This window comes from Leopardus geoffroyi, chromosome D1 (genome assembly GCF_018350155.1).
Source record: "Leopardus geoffroyi isolate Oge1 chromosome D1, O.geoffroyi_Oge1_pat1.0, whole genome shotgun sequence".
NCBI lineage: Eukaryota > Metazoa > Chordata > Mammalia > Carnivora > Felidae > Leopardus > Leopardus geoffroyi.
In genome coordinates, this window is record NC_059329.1 from 13,064,699 (window position 1) to 13,083,284 (window position 18,586).

General features: G+C 42.9%; 1 protein-coding gene across 7 annotated transcripts in view; it reads right to left on the reverse strand.

Annotated features, from left to right (window-relative positions):
- The window catches only part of CADM1 (cell adhesion molecule 1), a 329,666-nt gene that overhangs the window by 42,917 nt on the left and 268,163 nt on the right, over nt 1-18,586 (reverse strand). For all 7 annotated transcript variants that reach the window (XM_045482885.1, XM_045482883.1, XM_045482881.1 and 4 more), the window contains exons 4-5: nt 13,612-13,749; nt 11,517-11,675 (exon numbers count right to left, since the gene is read on the reverse strand). In XM_045482885.1, the coding sequence (XP_045338841.1) occupies nt 11,517-11,675; nt 13,612-13,749 (297 nt within the window). The remainder of the gene's footprint in view (nt 1-11,516; nt 11,676-13,611; nt 13,750-18,586) is intronic.

Consider the following 18,586-nt stretch of genomic DNA (forward strand, 5'->3'; position numbering starts at 1 on the left):
ACCACTGCGCCCTGCACGCTGTGAACTGGTAATGCTCTCTGGGAAGCTAAGTCACCTGCCGGAGGATAGAGGTTAGCAGCCCCCAAAGCTCCAGCAGACCCTCGCAAGTAACACGGCTGTATCTTTGGACTTGTTGGCAAAGGGAATGTTTGGGAGCAAAATGGTGTGGAGGTTTCTGGGGGTACTGGTAACTGGGTTGGGAAAGCAGTCACTCGAGAAAGGCAGAAATACTCAGGATAAACAGAATGACCTTGAATGGGGACTGGCTGCTGGGCAAAGGCAAGAGCTCCTGGGCACCGTTCTACAGACTACAGCTCACACTAAATACAACAATTGGGTGACATATGTGGGCCTATTATTTTTGGTGGCATAACACATAAACACAGAGCTGGCTGGTGAAGTTTATTAAAAACACAAAATACAAAAATAAGAAAGAAAGAAAGAAAGAAAGAAAGAAAGAAAGAAAGAAAGAAAGAAAGAAAGAAAGAAAGAAAGGAAACACAGACAGCTGAAGACCTGCTTCCTTATATTTCACATTCAGAAACAGCACCACTTAATGGGGTTCCTGGTTAGGAAACCTCTTGTCATTCTTCCCCAAGAAACATTCTGGGCAAGACTAAATTTAAAGCCCCAAATCTGGGGGCGCCTGGGTGGCTCAGTCAGTTAAGCGTCCGACTTCGGCTCAGGTCATGATCTCGTGGTCTGTGACTTCGACCCCGCGTTGGGCTCTGGGCTGACAGGTCAGGGCCTGGAGCCTGTTTCAGATTCTGTGTCTCCCTCTCTTTGACCCTCCCCCGTTTGTGCTCTGTCTCTGTCTCAAAAATAAATAAACATTAAAAAAAAAAATTTAAAGCCCCAAATCTGGGCTGAAATGTAGCATTTGCTTATAGGTTAATCTCTGATCTATGGAAGGACTACATTTTCCACGCGTTGCTGACTCCCGCCCATTAATTAAGAAGCAGGATGCCTGCTGGCCTACGTGGAAGGTTTTTTTTTGTTTTTTGTTTTTTTCCCCTTGTGTTATTTACAAGCAAACAGAGAGGGTAGGGTATGTTTTTCCGCACATTGCGCCAAGGGTCTTCTGTGCTCAACTTCCATTAATAATAAAGGGAGTGTTGAAAATCTAATGCAGTTTTGCCTCTTTTCAGTACCACTGACTTTTAGTTAAATGCTTTTTTATGTTATTATGGCTGTTTCCCAGTTGCCTACTACTCACAGAAATTAGGAAGAACAAGCTAAGGATTTGCGATACCTGGAACTTATATATAAAATATATATATTATATGTATATAATATATATATATTTTTTAAATAACATACTAAACCATAGAAAATACACCTTCAACTTTGATAACTGATTTTCCCAGTTTACTCCTCAGGTTTCTTGGCGAAACATCTACCATCTACTTATGGGGACAGCTGCCACAGTTACCTTAACAGCTAGCTGAAAAGGTAAACATTTACCTTGTTTGTATTAGACAGAAAAAATGTCGTCCTCTGTTGACACATGCAGTATTTATAGGCATATTATCTGACTGTGGGGCAGCTGAACTACCTTCCCACCCAGCCGACGAACCAAAGAGAGAGAGTCTGTGAGCCAAGATCTGTGCCCTTCTTTTGCCCTGAAAGAGGAACTCAGGTGTGCTCAACAGTTGGACTGGAAACCCTGGGATTCCACTGGTACCTCTGGAACTCAGGGATGCTACAATTTCCCAGGAAGATCCAGAGTATAAAGTGAGTATGTCAAAATACCGAACAATCCAGATGGCTGACTGACTAGCCCAAAGCTCATCATTTACACTTTAATTATGTTCATAAATCAAATGTTATAACCCACCAAACCTATTCTGAGACAGACCCAGACTCCAAGATTTATTTTTAAGTAATGAGGTAAGGCCAAGTACGTTTTCTGGGTGATCACTTTACGCCTCGGTTGGTGTTCTAAGGCACAAGGCTACCAGCCAGACGACACTTTCTGCCCAAGTGCAATAACTACCCAGAAATGTATCGCGCAGAATGGCTTAATGTCATTATAAAATGGAACTGCTATATAAAAATAAGAAAAATAGTTAGGTCTGTGCACTTATGGAACGTTAGAGTTATAGAGATGGCATCACCAACAGCCAATCAATTAGGTCGAGTGATCTGAGGTTTTCATAATACACTGTAATTTTTTAAAACCCTATAAAAGACATTTAGCAAGACTCTTACAGCAGGCAGGATTTGTTCATTAGTCAAAGTTGCACAGAGGGTTAAATACCAGGAGGCTTTAGGTCACACTACAGTAGCAACCAATTAAAAAAATAATATTAGAAAGACATTCCAATTTGATGAGGCTTTCTTTAAATGTGCTTTGCTCTCTCCATAAAGGGAAAAAAATATATAAAAGGAAACTCTTAAAGAGGTTAGAACGGCTTGCTGGCAGATTACAATTGATTTCATGCCAGTCTGACCTTGCACCACATTCTATGATCTTTCCAGAAGATGAAACTCGAGACTCTATAACCTGTATATCACTTTCTTATGTAAATGAAAAGTCATCGTCTCCTCTCTATATCACAACACCAATGTATCAGGTTTCGAAATTTATTAATTAAAAAAAAAAAGGTACTCTGCAGTTTCCTTTTGCCTGGGAGGTCATCCTTCCCATGTACCAGTCAGGAGTAGAGCTGAGGTGGGAGGAAGACGCCCCTGATATCCCAGCACAAGACTTATTACCACGTGGGGCTCCCGACACACTCTCCCACTAAGAATTTCTACTTCAGGTGATGTGGGCATCCAATGTCCTTGGGTGCTCTGACTGCAACCAGGTCCCAGGGCTTGGGTGTAAATTTGCTCCTGCAACTACATTCAGGATACAGGCCCTTCATGGCCCTTCCTTAGCTTTTGTCCAACATTCTGAATATCCATCAGAGGGGGACTGAGGGTGTCTGTGGAGCAAATGCGGATGGTTCCAGGGCCTAGCAGGGAGAACTCAAGGGCAGTGAGGGCCCAGATGTATCAGAAGTTTGGGTCACCACCTGCGTGTTCGGCTGGGGAAGCACCAACCCAAGAGTCTTTGTCAATCATGGAGGATTACCGCAGTTTGGAGGAGCACGGCGATGCAAAGATTAACCTGAGATTTGGTGAGTATTAGGGGTTTTTTGAGCTCAAGGCGAGACTCGGCCCCCACAGTAGGGCTGCTTGGATGGCTGCAAGAGGGCGGCTTAGCCCTGAAGGAAGACAGCTTCTGGTAGCGTGAGGTGATCGGGCCTGGTTAGGGAACAGTCACAGCGAGCTTTCAGAGGACCTCCGCATCTTGCAAAAGGTTTGCTTTCTAATGGCATGATACGTTCATGAATAATTTTCACTGCCATTTATTTTGTCTGTTTGCAAAAGGTGAAGGACCTCCCGCTGCTACATCTGTAGTAGAATCGGGGCGCCGCAACTGCACCTGCGGAGGACAGAGCCATGGTCTGACAGAGTCAAACCTGGTGGGGGGTGGGACCGGAGAGCACGCGCCCCCCCCCCCCCCCACCGCGGCAGGAATGCGGTTCCTTCCCGTTGCAACTTGCAAGTCGTTCTGTGGATACCGAAATTACTGTTTACCCAACAGAATCAAATTTTATTCGGCGACGTTTGCGACAGAAGGTGGTTTCCAGAGCTTGCGAAGTGGGCTGCACACTCGCACAGTGTTCCTCCCCGTCTTGGAGAAATCTTTAAAATTTTGGAAGTGAACCCTGAGCAAGAAAAGTCTTAGAGCGTGATTTTCTCCCAAAGAAGGTCAGCTCCGTAAGAAGAAAAGTGTTCGTTCGCTCTTTTGTATTCCTGGTACCTAGTACGGTGCCAGTGCAGTAGGCATTCGATACTTGTTTACCAAGCTGATGGATGAATAAGAACGTGGAGAAATCTACCACGCCGCATGAACTCCTAGTCCAAGGTCTGCTACTCACTAAAAAGAGAAAATCAATTTGTGAATACATGCTAACCCTGTTACAAGATAAACTGGGCCCATTAAAATTTTTGAGGGCTTACGTGAGCATACGTTGATTCGAATAGGGCAACACCAAACTAAACATGCTCTAGCCACAGAGGCTAGGGAGGTTTTTTACAGAGAAGACAGGGAAACAAAGCAAAGGACATTATTTGATTGTTTGTGGCTTAAGCAGTTGCCTTATTTGGGGAAAGCCTAGTTAGCTGTTCCTGAATGGTTGTGGCTTCAGTTTCATTTCTTTGGAGTATGGGGACTTTGGCTCTAGTTTAGGGTTGACCCCATAGGCTACCCAAGGCATTAGAGCCACCCCAGTCTTGTTTAATCACTTCGACAGCCCTCAGCACAAATTATTATTGTATTATTCTTTCGAAGGTCAATCCAGCTCCCCAAATGTGAGATTCAGCTCAGGTGTTCTGATTTGCTGCCTCCATCTCACTACACATATATTTAGCATTTCTGGCATAGCCCAAGCTGGTATCCTAAGGGAAATCATAAAGGATGCTGTTTGACCACTGGCTTTAGATTTTCAGAGTTTTAACTCCACAACCATTTATCCTTCCCCAGAATCGAAATTTGACCTTGAGTTAAAAACCATTAGGAGCACACATTAGATGACTACTTTCACTGTGTAAGTGTTCGATGCCCACAAGCCCCAGGGATACGTCTTCCCCCAAATACGTCAGGTCAGACAGAGAGATGTTGGAGGACAGTCCTTTGTTAAGAGGCCTCTGTCTACCGAGCGTGCCTTCAGAAGAAGGTAGGGGTGATGGCTTTCTTCCTTGAAGGATCATGTCATCCAAGCCTTGCTCATAATGCATTTGGCCTGACATTTACTCTTTTTTTTTTTTTTTTAATGTTGGTCCCTCAGCCTCCTGCCCCCTCTGGTGCCGCAGAACGCTCCGTGAACAAGCTACAGAGTTAATAATAACGGGAATTTGGCCCCGCCACCGCTCTGTGACAATGCAAAAAATGACAGCTTAAACATTCGTTTGAATCAGGGGGTCTCTGCGAGGAATAATAAATACCAGAATAACTTCCCTGAAACTCAATTCACTGCTTTAAAAAAAAAATAAATAAAAGAAAGGGAGAGTGGGAGGAAGAAGGTATTCTGTTAAAAGAGGAGACTGGAGATCAGAGAGAAACCGGCCCAATCGGGAAATGCCAGCTATTAGGCCGTGAAGAATACAATCTGGGAACAGAAATGAGGGGGGGAGGATCGATACAGGAGCCGCTCTTGGAAACTATGTCTTATTCTCCACTCCGAGCAGGAAAGATTTTCCTATTTCCAGGTTTTTCTCCCTCCTTCACTGCAGGGCACTGTCGATACCAGAGAAACATTTATTTTGGCACAGATAAAGAACAGGTTTTGATCATCCCCTCAATGCCCAATTTTCCCCCAATCAAGGGAATGAAAGAAGAAATCTAGCCTTCCCTGGATCTTGGATGAACAGGAATATGGATTTACAAACTATCTGCCTATAGGGAGTCAATAAAACTCATTTTGAAAATGATGCCTACGTACCCGATGAACCATCAGATGATAATCAGAGGAGGGAAGTTATTCAAACATCCATTTCTATAGTCTTTGTTTTCATTCTCCCTTTCAAAACTCATCTCAATTTCTCCCTCTCTCTTCTTCTTCTTCTTCTTTTTTTTAAGATATGTACATACACAAAACCCTCACAAGATGAGGACTTTTGCAAAACATTTTAAAGAGCAAGGCTGTGATGGGAGAAAGCAAAAGACACACGGCAGCGATTCAAGAGCTGCGGATTCACCTCAGTCCAGAGTGAGGCTTTTCCCGCTTTGCACGGCAATCTGAATTCCATACAGAGGGTCACAGATCCTCTTTGAATTGCCAGCTTACGTCGCTATGTGTTGCCACCTTGATGCTATTTAAACAGTTTTCTTTTAACGCTCAGACAGTGAACTGTTCTCCTTTAAACAGGCTTTTATTTGACAAGAGTACGTTCCTGCAGATCTGAAGCTCCACTAACCGTGCCACAATTGTGCCATGCTCCGCTATAATCAACCGTGTTGTACATTTGAGCAACGCTACGTACACAGACACGCGGAAGGAAAAAAAACGCGCAGAAAGAATTTAGGGTCATATAGCTCAGAACATTAAAAGGCAAAACTGTTCTCTGCCTCACATCTAAGGCAGGAGAGCTTTGAATGCCAGCTTCCGCGCATAATTATTTTCTGTTTTAAACATTTAACTGCGTGCTGCTGCTGTATCCTTGCTGAGGCTCACAATGAAAGCTACAAAACTAAGAGCCCTACTGTATGTTCGTCATTCCCGGCAACGTTCCTATGAGAAAACCTTATTAATGAGCTTGCAAACGAGCACCCAACAGGGAAATGTCACAAACAAGAGTGGCTAATGCCCCAGAAAATCAAATAACTGAACACTTGGCTGATTGTGGTGCCTTTCATATTTATAATAAAAAAGAGGGGGGGGGGGCTTTAATTCACTAATTCTGAAGGGGTCAACACCTTGCTGAACAAAACAACTCATTTATTTATGTTCAGAAATCTCCAGATGATAAATTACATTGATGTTAATCACTTCAATGCATACTACACAATTAATATCTGTACTCACCACAAACTTAAAGATTATTAAAAGTATGACAGCATACACATCTGGCTGATTTTTCACATAATTGGGCACACCAATTTCTCCTGGTACCACAAATAAGGGTCCTAACAAACAAACACTGCAAGATTCTGTGTTCAATTAATTAGGACTTAAATCCACAAGACGAAAGCGATTCCAAGTTGCAGCTCGAGCCTGGTCTTCTGTACAATATGGTAGCACTCTATCTCACCCCTCCTCCTTTCCCCGCCATATTTAGGGTAAGCTATCTAGTGACATACAATGTAGGTGTTCATTATTTCCTTTTTTAAAAGTAATTTCTTTGTTTTTATAAACGTTTATTTATTTTTGAGACAGAGAGAGACAGGGCATGAACGGGTGAGGGTCAGAGAGAGAGGGAGCCACAGAATCCGAAGCAGGCTCCAGGCTCTGAGCTGTCAGCACGGTGCTCGATGCGGGGCTCGAACCCACGGACCGCGAGATCATGACCTGAGCCGAAGTCGGACGCTTAACCGACTGAGCCACCCAGGCGCCCCTAAGAGTAATTTCTTAAAAGAACATAATTTATACAGAATTCAAATCCATTATCTGCCATTTAACCCTGTTCATATCCTGACTAATACCCATTTGTCTTTGATGAGGTAGAAAAGGTTTCCATAAGGCTTCATGTAACAAAATGGGTCAGGACTGAACCAAGTGGGTATATTTAATACCAACTCCATTAGGTCACATTTCCCCAGCAAGGTAGTCCTATTTACCCAGAAAACAGCAATGCTTAATCTGAGGTTCACGGACAAGCTCAGTATTTAATGGTAATAACCTAATGCTTATAACTGTTATCATCAGGAATTGTTTTAGGTAGCAAAGAAAAGGACATTAAAAAATAATAGCTATATATCTGCTGTGATGTTTATTAAACAAAATGCATATAGCAAATAAAAATCCTAACTTGATAGATATTTTTACACAGGTCTTTGTTAGGGAAAAGTGATAGAGTGACTTAAAGGCAAATTCTTTATTTTTATTATTATTATTATTTTTTATTATTTATTTGTTTATTTTTTCTTTTTTTAAATTTAACATTTATTTATTTTTGAGAGACAGAGAGAGAAAGAGCATGAGCAAGGGAGGGGCAGAGAGCGAGGGAGACACAGAAGCTGAAGCAGGCTCCAGGCTCTGAGCTGTCAGCACAGAGCCTGATGCAGGACTTGAACCCACGAACTGGGAGATCATGACCTGAGCCAAAGTTGGATGCTCAACCGACTGAGCCACCCAGGCGTCCCATTTTTTATTAATTTTTAAATGCTTATTTATTTTTTAGAGAGACAGCGAGTGAGTGCATGGGAGGGGCAAAGAGCGAGAGGGACAGAGTACCTGAAGCAGGCTCTGAGCAGTCAGTGCACAGCCTGACGCAGGGCTGGCATTCACAAACAGCGAGATCATGATCTGAGCCAAAGTCAGACGCTTAACCAACTGAGCCACGCGGTTGCCCCTTAAAGACAAATTCTAAATGAGGTAAAGGCACAGATGACCTGTGGATATGGGAAGAAAACTGGTCCTCGAATCAATGAAGTTAGGATAACTCTTTAGGATAAATGTACTCCTTAAATTGTAAGCAAAACGTGGTGAATATGTCATTTTGTTCCTCTTTTCCAGGTCTACGGGATTTTTATTTGTATTTATTTATTTATTTATTTATTTATTTATTTATTTATTATTTTAATGTTTATTTATTTTTGAGAAGGGGGAGGGGCAGAGAGAGAGAGGGAGACAGAGAATCCGAAGCAGGCTCCAGGCTCTGAGCTGTCAGCACAGAGCCCAACGCGCGGCTCAAGCTCACGGACCATGAGATATGACCTGAGCTGAAGTTGGTCACTTAACCTACTGGGCTTCCCGGACGCCCCAAGGTTTATGGGGCCTTTAAAGGGCTTTTAAGAAGGTTAAGAGCTGCTGACTTTAAGGGTTTGGGCCGATTGAAAAGTGAGGGTCTAATGTAACTCCTCATAGAAGATCTCAAATAATTCCACATGCATGCACACTGGCTGCTGAATCTCATGTACCTAAGTATCTCTTCTTTTCTCACTGCCATCAAGACACGGGGCTGCCTGTCTGCAGAGAGAGATGGGGTTAAACCACCAAGTGCTGGCCAATGACTGACAGAGCTTTAGCGCCCAATGACTGAGTGCCTTAGGCATTTGAGGCAGGAGGCTTTTGCGTTATCGTACAGCTGCTGGTGTTCAGGAGAGGAAAGCTGGTAGGAAATGAGGTAGAGAATTCCAGTCGTGTTTGAAGGAGCTACTTATGGAATTCCTAGCTGACTCTGCCAAGTAGTCAGTAACGCTCCAGGAATGGAGGGTAGTGAACTGTCAGGTGACTTTCTTGAGCACAGATTCTTATTTAAGATGCCAAACCAGACTCTAAATTCCCCTTCAGATTAATATAATGGTTGATAACTCTTAACCTTCTTTTATGCAAAAAGCCTTTCTCTTTATATACATTCTGTAAAGGGAAGTATCAACAGTAAAATGCCTGTGTGGTTCACTTTGGATAATAATAATAATAATAATAATAATAATAATAATAATAATAAACCCAGCGTCCTATACGAGGGTGCCATGTTAGAATTCACAAGTGATAGACAGGCGTGTCTTCGTTTTTGGAAGGCACTGGTCACTTCCCTCTGGTGGAGGGCCCGAGGTACTCTGTAAGACTGAAGTCAGTCAAGTGGATTCAGAGAGGGAGCTCTATTCCTTTTCCTAGAAGGACAAACCTCTCTTGAATCTACAGGACATGGAAGACAAAGACACTCTGGGGACCCGGAAAGAGTTTAGGGGTGGGGAGTGGGTGAACTTCTAGTCAGGTTGCACAAAGAAGATAATGTATTATTAAAGCTAATGGGCCCCTACAAGGAAAGTTAATGGATATTAAGTTTGCTTAAATGAATTACATATTAACAAAGTCACAAGAAATCTACTATCTGCCAATTTAGATAATATCTGATCATTTCTGTTTTCCCATTATAGGGACATTACACCACAATAGTTTTAGTGATATGAAAATTATAAGCATGATGCCCATAATGAAGCTACATAATGAAGGAGATGAGATGAATTAACAAGAAAAACCTGCATTATGTAATGTTAAATTGAGCCCAACTCACAGAGCAGGGAAAGGTTGAGAATGAGATCGGTGTCTTAGGAGCAACTTTTTATACCTTCTCCCGGCCCCTGTTTGGCTCGGGCAATTCAAACATGTGATGGAGACCGTAGTGGGCTGAATGGTGGCCCCCAAAAGATAGGCCCAGGTCCTAACCCCGGAGCCTGCGAATGCGACCTTACTTGGAAAAAGAGGTCTTTGCGGATGTAATCAAGTTCAGGATCGTGAGATGGGACCATTCTGGATTAGCAGGGTGGGCACTAACTCCCACAGCAAGTGTCCTTACAAGAGACATGCATTGAAGAGAAGGCTGTGTCAAGGCAATGCAAGAGACTGGAAAGAGGCAGCCGCAGATCAGGGAATATTGGGGCCCCCAGAAAGCAGAAAAGACAAGGAAGCCTTTTCTCCTGGAGCCTTTTGAGGGAGTGTGGCCCTGTCGACAGTTCGATTTTAGACACCTGCCCTCTAGAACCATGAGAAAATAAATTTGTTGTTCTAAGCCACCAAGTTTGCGGTAATTTATTAGAGTGGCTCTAGCAAACGAACGGACGGATTCACAGGTGGCAATGCTTTGCGTCTATCAGACCCCTCCCCCAGTCACTCCCTTTCCAACCAAACTCTTACAGCATTTCCACGATGTACATTCACATATCACCTGCAAGTTTTTCACAGGCCTCTCAGTTACAGAAGCTCCCTGATAAAAAAAAAAAAAAAAGTGAGAAGTTGGCTACTTGGTCGCAACTTTGCTGCAAGGATGGTTTTGTGCAGAAAACATTTTTGCAAGCGGAAGAGTCCAGAGACAAAACAAGGGGAGCATCCTGAGTTCATCGGGCACAGTGAGGAGACAACCCCACTCACTACGATCTAGCTGCTATTGATGAAGCTACTGAGATGGTGGCACTGATCTCAAAGAGTTCCACTTTTAAACTCATTGCTACACTTTAAGCTGAAAATGGAAGAGAGTGTGCAATGTAAAACGACATGCTGATGCAGAATGGGAATAAAAGCCCCTCTATAAAAAAAAAAAAAAAAAGAAAATTCAGTACTTCTGATGGGGCCAAGAAAGTGGGAGGGATCACCTTAGGTTGTAAAGTTCACAAAGGAATGATTACAGTCAATATTCACAAAAGGCAATTAATTAAGTCATGTGGTAGAACAGATTGGGATCATCCTAAAGTTTTGCATTTGGGTTAAATGCAGTATTTTGAAAATCCTCATTGGCACTCTATAATATGGCAGCGTTTCAGGAAAATAATCCTTTGATTATTTTACTACTAAGACAACAAGATATAAACTCTACACTATATAAAACATATGTATTCAATAAATGGCTTCTGAAATGTTTCTAGGCAACTGCTCCTCTGCGCTCTCGGTATAAAATACTCGGGTAGCGCTGCGGTTTGAACCTGTGTGTCCCGCCCTCCCCAAATCCGTCTGTCGAAGTCGCAATGCCCGCTGTTGAGGCTCTGAGGAGGCGGGGCCTTTGGGACGCGCGCGTGCGCGCTCAGGTCCTGAGGGTGGAGCCTCACGCACGGGATCAGTGCCCTGGGACCTTGGAAAGCAGCCCCCAGAGAGGGCTCTAGCCGCTTCCGCCCCACGAGGACGCAGCGAGAAGGCGGTGGCCGAGAGCCAGGAAAAGGGTTTCTCCTGAACAGAACCATGCTGGTTGGCCTTCATCTTGGCCTTTCCGGCCTCCAGGGCTGTGAGAGAGAAATCACCGCTGCTTATAAGGCACGCCGTCTCTGGTACCTGGTTAAGGCAGCCCCGAGCGCACTGGCAGGTACTCACACTGTACTTCCAGGTACCGCTGCGTCTGCAAGTTTCCGGTCACGGCAGGGTGCTCTACCTGGCAGATCACTGGGACCCCATCATCCTCCTTGTGAACCTTCAGCATCAGCTGGCTCGTCACAGTGTACATGTCTGACCACTCCTCCACCTCCGATTTGCCTGGGGGACACAGGATACACCGAGACCTCAGTCGAGTGAATTTCTATCACCCTGATTTTATATATTCCCCACTGCTCGCCTGCCCCACCATCGCCATTTTAACAAAGGTGATGGACGTCACCTGGGGCAGTTAGGTAAGCTGTGGGTAGATCACGGATAAAATGGTAACTTCCTACTTTTCAACCTTGCAGGATAGTAGGTAAGATGTATTGCAACCCCACATAATATACACTATTTTAATTTAACTGGATTACATATGCGTCTTCTAGCTTAAAACCTCCCACCAAAAGGCAGCTGAAAGTTGAACCACCGTGCCATCTGACTGCTGACGGCGTTTTGGAGGAGGAAAAGAGAAGCGCTTTTCACCCCTACAACCATCTGAACTTGAAACGTCTAGTAGGCTGTCGTGCGGTTTAAAAATTCCAGGACATCATCCAAATCTCCTAAGTAATTCAATCAGGAATAGAGATATAAACAAGCCCCTCTGCCCACCCCATCAGCAACAATTAGGAGGGAAAGTAACTAAATGGATTTACATAATTGAAATTGTAATTGAAATGTTTCAACTCTGAGACTTTTGGAAGACCACAGAAAATGTAGTGGCGGTGGGTAGAGCAAAGTCAGATACAGGCTTCGGGCCAGATGGGAGACATGTCCAAGAACACCCAGAAAAGGAGGGAGGAGGCTTCCGGATGGGATGAATAGGCCAACGTGGCCCCTTTCCTGAACTCAGCACTCCCCGGGACATAGCGCACCATTAACTTTCTTTTAATGTTTTGTATTTATTGGTACACATTTAATGGCTCAATTCACTTAGAAAAGCAGAGGGGAAATGAGAAACTCCTTCCTTCCAAAACCATACCTAGGAAATAGGAGATTAAAACAGAGCAAGCTTTTTGAAACTTAAGCCGTTATATATAGATTTATCTCTTTCTAGATATAGATTTTTATATCCCCTTTCTAAAAGGGCTTATTCTTTTCTTCCTGGCACTCCTGATTTATTTAACAAGCACATACAGAGCACTTATCTTGCCCCAGATACCAGCTACAAGCTTTACAAACATTCACTCATTTCATCTTCCTAAGAATCCCATAAAATCTGTAATATTAATATCCCCATTTTAGCAGAAACTGCGGCACACAGCTAGCCTTTCTGTCCAATGACCAGAGGAGGTTAGCCCCGGGGACTACTTGGAAAGGGGTAAGAATGCCGACATGTACCTACAACTCTGGATGACTGACACTTAAGGGTCAAATAGGGGACGGGCTGTGGCCACGGCGATGACGAAGGTGGCAGATGTTTGCAGGATCTGCCTGTGCTGCTGTCACAAACTGGGAACTTGGCAAAAGAACGGGCTGGTGAAACGGGCAACTGAAGCACAGGTGCCATGAGAGAAGGGGGGCCTGCAGATTCACAGTGAAGATAAAATTCTTAGTCCACTTGGCAGAGCCGTCCCTGCAGGAAAGCACATGGTCCGTGAGCGGACAGTGCGGTAAGGCATGTTAGAATGACCTGGAGTTCAGCATGAAGGCTGTTAGACTATTTTTTTTTTTTAATGTGTAACATGAGAAATTGGGGTTCTGACCCACCCTGGGTCACAGGGTAAATGAGAACCTGAGTTCAGTGGCCCCTCTAACACCTCTTCCCGGTCTAAAGAGTTCTGGTGTATAAGTCTAGTTCTTTCTGAGCGTTGGAGTAAATATCCAGGAACACGTATCACCACAAACCCTCAAACCACGTAAGGAGGATATGCATTAGATTCAATAAAGTGCCCTTAGGCTTTGGCTTCAGATGCATTTAGCAATTGATTATAAACCACACTTATATGGATATTTTTGTTTTAGGGGCATGTTCTGCATTTATCTTGCGTTTCCACAAAGGTACATGCCCTTGCAGGAATCAGGTGCCCACGAACAGGGGCAGCCCGCGCCTCACCTTTTAGCTCCTTGTTCCCTTTGAACCACCTGATAGTCGTGGCTGGTTTGCTGGCCATGGCGGTGCAGTTGACTTCGATCTCCTCGCCTTCCACCGCGGTGTCTTTCTGGATATCGATCATCAGATTGCGTGGTGGGACTACAAATTAAACATGTGCGCTTTTTAAACACAGAATCCATTTCTGCACATGGCCTTCTTTTCATTAGAAACTAGCACCACTGCTATCAAAAAGAGGAGACAAATAATGGACGTTCCTGATGGGAATTTAAAACAAACCACTACCAGAGGGGAAAAAAGAAGTACAAAGCCATTATCAAACAAGGTGAATCATATCATGCACGAGTTGTGAGTTTAGAATTTCTCTCCTAAAGTCACCTTATAAAAAATGTCCATTCTCCCATTCCCCTAACTCTTCAATGACCAAGCTGTAACAATGTAGGTATCAGATGAGCTGTCAATCGGTTATTAGAAAATTGAACAGGAAGTAGATACAAACGTAAGATGAGTAAACTCTATTGAAATTATCATCCTTATCTGGAAGGATGTGAAAGGACTGCTTCTCCTTGAACTCAACCCTTGGATTTCAATCTTCATATAAAAGATTCCAAAGACAACCAGCTTTGGAATCAAAGACCTGGAGTCCCTTGAAACAATCACTCACCATAAATATATGTAGAAAAGTTGTGCCTCGGAACCAGTTGCATTCAGTTAAAAATATTCATAGAGCACCAGAATGCAATCATGACCTCCAATGGATGGCATGGTAAAAATCCACTGGCTATGAAGATGCAGTAATATAGGAAATGCCAGTTAATTTGCATTTTCCCACGTCATTTTCCCACGTTCTGAAATCTCATGCTCCAGATTTTAACAGCAGAGGTGAACAAGACTATTAAGTGCTTACAAGTCAACTTTATACATCAGAATTAAAGCCACTCTTTTTAAAACACACTAGAGCATATGGAATAAGATGGTCAGGGTAAAATATTTTAGGGCTACAATGCTGAATATCAAATCCAGAGTATGTAAGCTGATGGGGATGGTGAAGAAAGTATGTTATCTTGTATGGAGCTGAGTTGGCAGTGAAACTTTGCATAAGGTGCAACCTTACCTCAAGACTGAGCTTCTTGAAATAAAAATCAGTAAGAATACTGAATTCAGGAGAGTGAATCTAAGACTATGTGCCCTGACCACCATGAATAAGCAAAGACAGTTCTGAGACTTATGATTAATAAGTTTCTCAACTCAGAAGAGAAACAAGAAATTAAATATGTATAAACATGCCATCCCGATGATCAAGTTGAATAATAAATCTCTGATACCGCTTCAATAAATTATGGGATTAAACCACATATTTGGGATTTCCAACTGTTCCAGCCCAATGTAAAATTCTGTGTACGGGAAGACTTTTACACTGAACTGAAGCCCTTAAAATTCCTACCGAGAATGACAGAAAAGGAAACAGACGTTGCGTATGTTTCTCAGCAAGACAGTGTGTAGGGGGTGTGTGTGTGGAGGGGTAACTATTAGAGCAAAACCAGGCCTCTTCTTTGTTCCCCGTGTAAAAGGAAAAGAACACATTTGCTCAACTGGATGTGTTGCCCAAGTGATATGGCCCAAGTGAGTACTTAAACGTGGCCAAAAACTACCCTTGCTTACGTTAATAAATAAATAAATAAATACATAAATACACAACTAAATAAGTAATAAGGAGAAAGAGAGAGAGTCTCACATCCAATTTGGAATTGCGCATCTGCCAGCATTTTAAGAGACACAGAAAAGCAGTTACAAAAGTAAATGGGACGACTTCAGCTAGCTATTTCCTTAACAGAGATATTCTTGCCAGATGACAATCAGGACGGTTATGGATTTTCATCACGCACCTAGATGGTTGATAGAGAATACACAGAGAGACTGGATGTTTAGGCAATTCTAAGTGCAGTATCATAGGGACATTGAAACAAAATGCTATTGTTAGAGCAAATGTCAGAGGAGAAGGCTGCCCAAGCCTAGAGAAAATAAGATCTCGGTGAGCTAGGAGGAACAAAAGTAAGAGGCGCTCAAGATAAACGCCAAAGCGTAAAAGACGCGGGAATGTCCCCCTACAGATGGAGGAATCAAAGTCGAATGAGAATTCTTGTCAAGGTTGAGACAAAACTAAAAGTGATTTCTGATGTTGCCATACACGATGATTCCCAATGAGAAACGTAACTGAAGAGATATTCCTCCGTTTAAGGAAATTCAAACTGAGCAGCGGAGACTCAAGGAAAGCGGTTCTCTTCGGCCATGACAAAGAGGGCAGATAGATAGCGTTCTCTTTCCTAGAAGTTACTACAGAATGGAGTCAACTGCATTCCAGCTTGTGTGCACAACTCTGTGGAGGAAACCCTTAAGGCTCGCTCTGTGGTAACCTGGGGATCTTGATGGGAAGAGACCCAGGAGTAGTTAAAAAGGCTGCGGCACGTACTGCTGTCAAGTCTCAATGACACCCAGCCTCCAACACAGGCTTTGTTGGGTATTTGCTTTCTGTGTGTTCCTGAGTATCTTTCCTCCACACTCTCCTTGTTCATGCTGAGCCTGAAGACAGCTTTAGCTCCCCTCATCACAGGCTTCTCCTAACCGTCACTAGGTGTTCTTCGGCGGTATTCTCTCTGCAATATGGAGACGGTCATGGAGACGATGGCGTGCTCTTTCCACATTACCAGTAATGTCTGCTGGTTCAAAAGAAGGAGCTGGAAAAGGGCAGGTATAAATGAGGCCAGAGGAATACTTACCAATGCCTCTTAGATTTTCTTTGGAGGTTGAGGGTCTGACCAGCAGCAAAGAGACCCTCATCTGGATTACCAGTGTTTGACATGGTCCCTGTTAACTCTTCCTCTTCTGCAGCAGATATACCGTGAAGTTCCCTAACCCTTCAGGGTGACGCGGCGCTGTCTCCTAGGGTTATCTTCCTGAAGAGCTAACGTCACCTAACTTCACGGCTAAGGTACACATATGGAAAATTTCCCAAGTCTTGGAAAACAGGACCAGTGCAGAAGAATAAAGGACTCGTTTAGTGTGGAGAAGAGCATCCTGAGAGAGTGGAGTGATTTTTTTTTTTTCCAAGTCCACACTGTTCTTAAGATTGTGGCCAGGATTTCTGACTTTACGAATATGAGAAGAAGAAAACAGTCAAGTACAGTGGGAGTCGTGTGGTTTACAAACATAAAATCAAATATGATCATGTGAGTCCTAATGGTTTATTGATATCAGTAATAAAGGTGACTTCTCTCTGATTTTTTTTTTCAAAAGCAAGAAAGCTTTGGAAAATATAAATGAGGCAATTTAAGTGTTTCTGAAAAAATGGTGCAGGGCAAGAAAAACTTAAAGTTTATTTTGGTCTGTTAATTGTCCCCTGTTCTCCCTTTAACTCCATAACGTCTACTCTAATACAAAAGTGGTTAGTAAAGTATAAAAATCCATTTATACGAAAAATGAATTAAAACTGCTACTAACCAGAGAATACACTTATACATGCTCCGCTAAACAGACACATTTAGTAAAAACTGCCTGCAGCCATTAATGAAAATAACCAAAGATGTATGTAAGGAGGTGCATACAGATGAAAACCTGAATGAAAATCACAGAAGGGAAATACTAGAAAATAGCAAAGAAATGTCAAGGTTCTTCTTAGCTAACCTCAAATCTATAAGAGTGCTCATTATAAACATCAACGCCTACAACATTAAAAAAAAAAATCCGCAATATCAAGATGAGTCACACGTTAATTACAACAAAAGAGGAGTCTTAAAGCTGATCAGTATGTGAAATCTCACTCCCAAACCCTTTTAAATAATTAGGTTCTTCTGTTCCTGGAATCTTAAGGGTGAACACTAATCTTAAAAGGACAGGACTGTAATAATATTAGCTACTATTATCAGTAACTATATTTATCTTAAAGCGGCGTATTCTATTTCTCGGGCCACTGTTTCCCTGAATACTGGTATAAAGAGAGTCCTGTACTACGAAAGGAACCAACTCACACAAGTGTAAGAAGTGAGTGGATATCCTACAAGGCACCCAAATGCATGCAGAGTATCATTGGAGGGTTTTCAGTTTTTACACGGATAACATAAATACGCATCATAGTAACCAACAAATAACCACCTCTGAGCTCTTAGAATTATGCTGAAGGTTTTTCCGAATGCTTCCAACAACTAATAGGCACGTGCACTAAAAGCAGTGTCTTCTTCCACTCAGTGAGAAGGTAGACAGCCGTGTGAGTACCTATATGGAGTCCTTTTCAGAGAAGCATGGATAGAAACAAAGACACTAATAGATCACTCTTCATTCATTCGAATATCTGAAAATTCTAAACCTTAGAAAAAAGGTTTGAATAGATGAGTACCAGTGAAAATTGTCAGATTTTGGAAAATGAAAGACTCAAACACTGATGACAACAATTTCACTCCGTCAAAGAATCCTACAGTCAATTCAATGGTAAGAATATTAAATGAACACATAATATCTGCAGCGAGAGCATCGACTAGTGTTACTTTCAAGTATGTTTAAGTTAACGCTTCCACACAATATAAGCAGGAACCTATTATCTCTAGAAGAATCAGACCTCCAGAAGGATTATAGGCATAAATGCCTCTCAAAAGTCTAGTGCCGTTGTGCTGACTCCCAACCACTGGGCATATTCAGTCAAATGGGCCCGATCTAGTGGGTCTGAGAACAAATGTACCAGATACTGGAAACTGACAGGCAGTCACTGCTTGCCTGTGGCCAGCTATGCTCCTGAAAACAAAAGATGTGCACCTTTGGGGAAAAATCTTGAAACAGCAGCATTTGGGATTTTATTAAGAACAACCTAGGCCAGAAGGCACAAAGGATGTGTGCCAGAACAGTGGGGTCTGTTTCAAGGTCTGTGATTCTAGATTCTTACCCGTGTGCTTTGTGAGCGGGGCAAGATGGCTAGTCTCTGTTATTATCA